General features: G+C 55.3%; 1 protein-coding gene across 2 annotated transcripts in view; it reads right to left on the bottom strand.

Annotated features, from left to right (window-relative positions):
- Positions 1-220: 220 nt before the first annotated feature.
- Positions 221-6,502, bottom strand: part of ADARB1 (adenosine deaminase, RNA-specific, B1) — a 60,480-nt gene continuing 54,198 nt past the window's right edge. The window contains exons 10-11 of one of the 2 annotated variants that reach the window (XM_006766409.2): positions 4,428-4,606; positions 221-3,661 (exon numbers count right to left, since the gene is read on the bottom strand). In XM_006766409.2, coding sequence (XP_006766472.1) covers positions 3,482-3,661; positions 4,428-4,606 — 359 coding nt within the window. In that variant the 3' untranslated portion in view covers positions 221-3,481. The remainder of the gene's footprint in view (positions 3,662-4,427; positions 4,607-6,502) is intronic. The other variant, XM_006766408.2, reaches the window with a different exon arrangement.

The following is a 6,502-nucleotide window of genomic DNA, read 5'->3' as shown; positions in this document are numbered from 1 at the left end:
AGACGGTGAAAACGCCAGGAATCAAGGGGGGCGGGGACCCAGTGAGCCTGTCCCCTAATGGGAGGTGCTGGGAGCAGCACAGCTGGCCCCACCAGACCGCAGCCCCAGCTCCGGCCACTCACCCACACCTTCCAGCTGATGCTCAGAGGACCGGCCGGCCCTGCCCTGGCAGCGGGCCAAGGAGAGAGGGTCAGGCAGGAGAGAGACTCAGCACACTGTGGTAGTGAAACGCTTGGTTTTATTGAGGATGTTGCAAATCCTTTGTCTATGTGACAGCGTCTCATGCTCGGTCCCACGGGTCTCAGTGCGCGAGGAGCACATGCGGGTGTAACGTGTGGTATATACATCAATATACATATGGGAGCACGGAGAGCATCTTAGCGATGGTTTCTTGGCCGAATTACATTCATATAAAGTGTCCACATTCAGAAGTCAGGAGCGCACAGCCTACAGTCTGAGAAGGCAAGGGCCTTCCGGCTCACGCCACCGACACTCCACAGACCACGCCTGCAGCCGGCCGTGGTCACGTCCAAAGGATGCCCTCGGCCCTCGTGCACCATCAGCCACACGGAGCCCGAACAGGTGTTCCTGGCGCCCAAACAGGTGTCTTTGGGGCTGGAGGCTCATCCCTTCAAACAGCACGCAGGGAAGTGCAGCCACCGAGTCAGGATCAGGTCAGACCCTGTGCCCTTCCCCCGCCCATCGTGTGGACATACTGTGTGCTGCGGGCAGGAGGTGGTCACAGGACACGCCGGGGACAAGGACACACAGAACTGGACACACATGATCACTAGTACTCTTCCCTTCCCATTCACACAGCCGTATGGTAGAGACCTTTTGAGAGATTTCATAGGCTTTAGGGGGGAAAAGCCAGCTAATTTTATTTCTCTTGCTGGATCAAATTTGTGGCTGGGGCAGACCCGATAGTTTGGTGTAAAGAGTTTAGAAATGAAAAGGCCCATCTGTGTTGTGTCGTGTTCTGTGAGGAGGGCACGCGGCCTCCGTCCCTCCTCAGACCCGGGAGGGACGGGAGCCGCTCCTCAACAGCCACGTGAAGTTACTGTTCAGGACGCACTTCTTTACAAGGTGACCCCCCAGCACGGAGACCAATGAAATGATTTGGATAAACATGAATTCCAGGGACACCAACCCCTTCTGAGACGTTGGCTCGGACATTTAAAAACAATTGTTTTTGATTACAACACAAATCTCCCAAATAGGAATGAAAGTTAAACGAAGGCCTGGAATCGGAATCGTGGTGCCTGTGCCCCTGGCCTGAGACGGTGAGGCTGACCCTGAGCAGGTGGCTGTGGCCGGGCCATGTGGCTAGGATGCCAGCCCCGGCCGTGGCCCAACCTGGAAGAGCCTCGCTCACGACACAAACGTGCCGCCACCCGAGACGTCCCTTCAGCTCCCTTCCCGCCAGCGGACTGGCCGCCGGGCGTGGGCTGGACGGCGACCAGTGTTCTTATGGAACTGACTCAGGTTTAGCTAACAGAGCAGAAACCCTCCCGACCCCACTGGTCAGAAGTCCTCAAAACTTAACATTTTTCTCAAAAAAAACCAAGTCCTTGGTGATGTCAACTTTTCTGTGAAGTCTCTCAAGTCCAGACGGAGGACACTGGGTGCCAATCAACGCCCCAAGGAACCAGCTGGGTGTCCAGTGTGCGGTGGGCGCAGAGGGCACAGGTTAAAGTGCGCGATGTCCTGCTTTGTCTCCGCAGCAGTGACTCGACCTGCCCTCCTTCCTGCTCAGAGGAGAGGTTCTGGCTGCCTGTCCTAGGGGTTTCCCAGGGGCTGGGCAGGCCTCCTACCTTCCTCCCTGGCAGCCACGGGCCAGTCCTGGGTGCCTCAGGCCGAGCCCTGCCGGTCACACGAACCCGGCCCAGGATGGTGCACAGCTCGGGGCCCGCGGGGCAGCACACAGTAAGGCATCGCTCACTTGGGCGAGAGGGACCCGGCTAATTTCTCACAGCATCTGACAGAGGGAAGGCAGGACACGTGGGACAGGACACGTCTACGGAATGTATTTCCACTGGGCTTGGTCGTCAAAACCCACATCTTTTTTTAAAAACTATTCCATCTCCCGTTCCCCATTAGAAAAAATACCATTTATAGAGAGAAGAATAAAAACACAGGGCCTCCCCGATGTCGTCAGGGTGCGGGCAAGCCTGCTGGGGAGGGCTGGCTCCACGGGGCCCTTCCCTGCGATGTGCAGTGCCAGCACATTGGAACCCAGCCAGACCCCGCCCTCAGTGGGCTGGGGGCGAGCCACAGCCTACACAGGGGGGAATGCTGGTGCCGGAGCCTGGAAGTCCCGGCCAGGTGTGCCCCCACCAGGACGTGCCCGCAGGATGTGATCACACAGGGCTCCATGCTCTGCACGTTCTAAGCCTAAGGACATGGGACACTGGGTGCACAGCCGATGCCGCCAGTGTCGGTACCTGACTTCGCTGTGGGTGGGGTGTGCCTCATCTCTCCCATGGCACCCATGGGTCCCTCCACAACCCAGAATCAGCCAAAGGCTAGAAGCACTTCCTCTGCCCGCTCAGCTCTGACCCTGAGTGGAAGCAACAGGCCGGGCCTTGGCCTGCCCCTGACCCCAGCTCGCCCGCCCTGGGCCGTCCTGTGTGCTGTAGGGTGTTGGGCAGGACCCCTGGGTCCCCACTGCCAGCAGCACCGTCCCTGCTGTGACTCCACCCCCGCCTGCCGCCTTCAGCCTGCATGCTTACTTCTCAAATGTGTCTTTGATAAAGCTGGAAGGAATAATTTAAAAATATGCCTTAAGTGGTATTTTTCAAAATGAGTATCTATGAACTTTATTCTCTTTCGGTCCCATGAAGACCTCTGGATGGTCACTGGTCTGTTGGACTCAGAAGGAGGGGGGCCAGGCTGGTTATTGTGCGGTAGCCTGGATGTACTCCCACTGGTCCTGAAAAATTAAATACTGCTTCAAAACCCAAGCGAATGGCCCCTTTTACATCTATTTAGAAGTAAACCAAGGAAGGTTTCCTGTGATAAGATCCTACAAGGACACAGAAGCTTCCGGAGCGGCTGGGCCCCGCAGGGGGTATGGGGCATGGACTTCCTAGGTTACTACTTCTACCTCTACTTCCTCTTCCTCCATAGAGAATGCTTTTTTGCAATTAAAATAATGTGGCATAAGAGTGACCTGGCATAATTACTTATTTTATAAATCATGTTCCTAGCTCTGAATAAATTATTTATTCAAGAATTTCACACCAAGTAATTGCTATTTCTAAGCTTAAGGAAGCCCTACTCAGTAGAACTCAATTTCTATCGTAAACGGAGATTGAAAGCAGTCACTGGGTCACTGGGTCGCTGGACGGGGAGATGGTGCCACAGAGGTGCCCAGGGCGGCACCGGACCCCCCTTCCCCGCCCCCAGCTGCGTGGCCGTCCCAGTTCAGATGGAGGTTCGGGACAGTGCTGGACACTGGGCACTCCACACCTGCCGCCGGTCAGGGCGTGAGTGAGAACTGGTCCTGCTCCGTGGGCTTCTCCACCCAGGCGCCCAGCCCTGCCTTGATGAACGCCCGGAACATGCAGGCCTTGGCCGCCTGGTACTCCCTCGCCACCAGTTTGGACTCATGGTATATGTTGGGCTTGGTGATCTTAGAGCGCTGCAGGTTGGCGGGAACCTGTGTGAAGACAAGAAAACAAGTATAACCATTAAGAAGTAACAGAAGCTAAAACTGAGGATGTTCAGGCAATGGTGCTTAGCGCTGTGCTGGCTCTGGGGGCAGGGCCACCACGTGAAGGCGCCGCCCACAGCGGGATGGTCCTCTCATGGGACAGAGCCAGGTCCTCTGAGGGTTGTGCTCCCACCCCAAGGAGCAGCCTTGCAAACGGGAGGTACTCTGCCACCCACAAACAGTGGATTCCAATGTCCATTTCAACACTGTGGCTACTGAAAACCACAGGGCTGGTCACTGGAATTCTACACTGGCCCCCTCACAGTTAGGTTCCGGCAACTTGTCTATTCCTCCAAAGCCAGCTTCATAACGAACACCACAGGCCTGACTCACAAATCAATGAAAACTAGTTAATATATAGATTTGCTAAATAGGGTTTTATTTGGGGGACAGGGTCCTGCTGCTACTAGTGCAGGAAAAAGGTCTAAAATCCTTCCTGGCGGGTTTGACTGAGCCCAGCAATGCCCGTCCTGCGGGCACCCGGCTCTTCGTCTGAGGTGACAGAAGGTCCCAGCAGGAGGGCGAGAAGGGAAGCTGCCTCTGAGCTGAGCTGCGTTAGTTTGAAGAGCCAGGGCCAGACTCCAGGCTGAATACCACCAGAAAGAACAGGTTATGGGGGTCGTATGGACGGGGCAGGGCTGTGACAGGACGGACAAGCGGTGGGGGTGGGGTGGGCGGAGGGGCAGGCGTCGCCGCGGGAGCGCCTCAGTACCTTGCCGTGCACACGCATCCAGCGACAGTACAACGCGTGCTTACACAGGCGTGACGCTCGGCCAAGCTCATCCTTGCCCGTCGTGGAGTTGATGACCTCGATGGCCGAGTCGCCCACCGTCCAGTTGACGCTGAAGTTGGGTGCCTTCCCTGGCTGCCGCGCTTCTGCGTTGCTGATGCCTGGGAGGGAGAGACAGGCAAGGTGACACGGAGCCCCACACGACAGGTGAGTGGGACCAGGTGGGCTCAGTCCAGTGTTACCTCCCGCTGCCCAGGGATGCACCGTCTGCTGGGAGGCGGGCTGAAGGTCACGGAGCCTAAAACCTCATCTTCATGCCACTTCTGACTCCCTGGAGCAGCCTGTGCACAGATGGCAAGCCGCTTGGTAGCTCAGGATGACACCCGGCCCTGGAGCTCAGGCCCTGAAGCCGGGCCCACCCCGCCTCGCACAACCTATACTCCAAGCAAGAGCCAACTTCTTAACATGTCTTCTTACCACATTTCAACGATTTCTAGGACCAATGCTTCATTCATTTATTTTCACTTGTCCAATCAAGGCCACGATTCTGCAAAGTGTCCCTGTGGCTCCACTTGTCACTTCTGACGTGTGTTCTAAGAAACTAGTTCGGTCTGGTTTCTCTCTGATCTGAGTTACTGACGAGTCCCACTTCCTCGTGGCCAGGCGCCTGGACTTTCATTCTCTCCCTGTAGCCAATGTGTGGTTTCAGTGCAGTGCAGTCAAAGCAACTGGTACAGGTAGTGTTGATTCAATTACTCAGGACAGTGACCATGTGATGCACTGCAGAGCTGAGCAGCGTGACGGACTGGAGAGAAAAGTGCTAATTCGTTATCAAGTCTGCTACTGAAAGGAGACCACTGTGAGCCCCAACTTCAAATGGCGCCTCTGTCTCCACCTCCAGCAATCACTCTACATCACACCCGTGTCAGGCAGGGCTTCAGGGAGACAGAATAGTAGGGTGTGAGGAGAGTTATGATGAAGGACTGGCTCCCCAGGTGGCGGCAGGTTAGGGTTAGAGAAGTCCCATGACCTGCCCGCTGTGAGCTGGAGACCCAGGACAGCTGGTGCTGTAGCTCCGTCTGAATCCAAAGGCAGAGAACCTGGGGCCGACGTTGAGTCCCAGCCAACAGGAGAAGGTGAGATGAGCCATCCCAGCTCGATCAGCCAGGCAGGAAAAAGGGATAAATTCCTTGAATGCGGGCCTCAGTGGATTCAATGTGGGTGGACCCACACTGGGGAAGCAGTCTGCTTTACTGGATCCACCTAGCAAATGCTGACCTCACCTGCAAACACCCCCAGAAAGAACAAGTACTCTGGGTACACGTGGCCAGCCAGGATGATGCAGAAACTAACCATCAGAGACCTTCGTTTACTGTGGTTTATACCGAACCACGTCTGACCTGCACAGCTGCTTGGGTTTCCTGGCGTTCCCATCGCCTTTGTGTCTTATTGTTCATAAAAGAAGCGCGCCCCTTCGCCTTTGAAAGGCCATTCAGCTTCTCACGTTATTTGTGAAAATACTTTCACTTTCTTCTGAAAGACATCCTTTTTTGAGCTCTGACATGGTTCTCTGTTCGAAATAGGCTTGCTGCTGAGTCATCCTGTCATCACATTGCTGATTTATAAGATAACTGGATCCCGTTATTTTCTTTCTTAGAGGTGTGTGTGCTTCATTTTGCTAAGTATCCTTACATGTTCCCTCCAAAAATATACACCAGAGATGGATCTTCTTTATCCTTGAAGATCTAAACATTATCACGTTATCAAAATGCCCAACACCAGAATGCTGCTGCCACCGGCTCAGCATTCGAGAAACATTCTGCCGCCGAAACCTGAGTGCTGTCTCTGTTCTTCACGGAACTCTAACACTCGTCCAGAAGGATCACGGAGGCCCCTGGTCTGTCCCTATCACTAGGCCGAGGGAGAAACTGAGGCACAAACCTGCCAACAGGGTGGACCTCAGCTCTGCCTCCAGCTCCGGCTACCAGCTGGGTGGGCTCAGCATGGCTGGGGGCCTCAGGCTTTGGGGTTGGAGGTGATACTGGGGAGGGGAGTGT

The sequence above is a fragment of the Myotis davidii genome, unplaced genomic scaffold, assembly GCF_000327345.1.
Source record: "Myotis davidii unplaced genomic scaffold, ASM32734v1 scaffold3142, whole genome shotgun sequence".
In the NCBI taxonomy this organism is placed as follows: Eukaryota; Metazoa; Chordata; class Mammalia; order Chiroptera; family Vespertilionidae; genus Myotis; species Myotis davidii.
The sequence above is the reverse complement of the archived record's forward strand: the minus strand, read 5'-3'. Positions and strand labels throughout refer to the sequence as shown.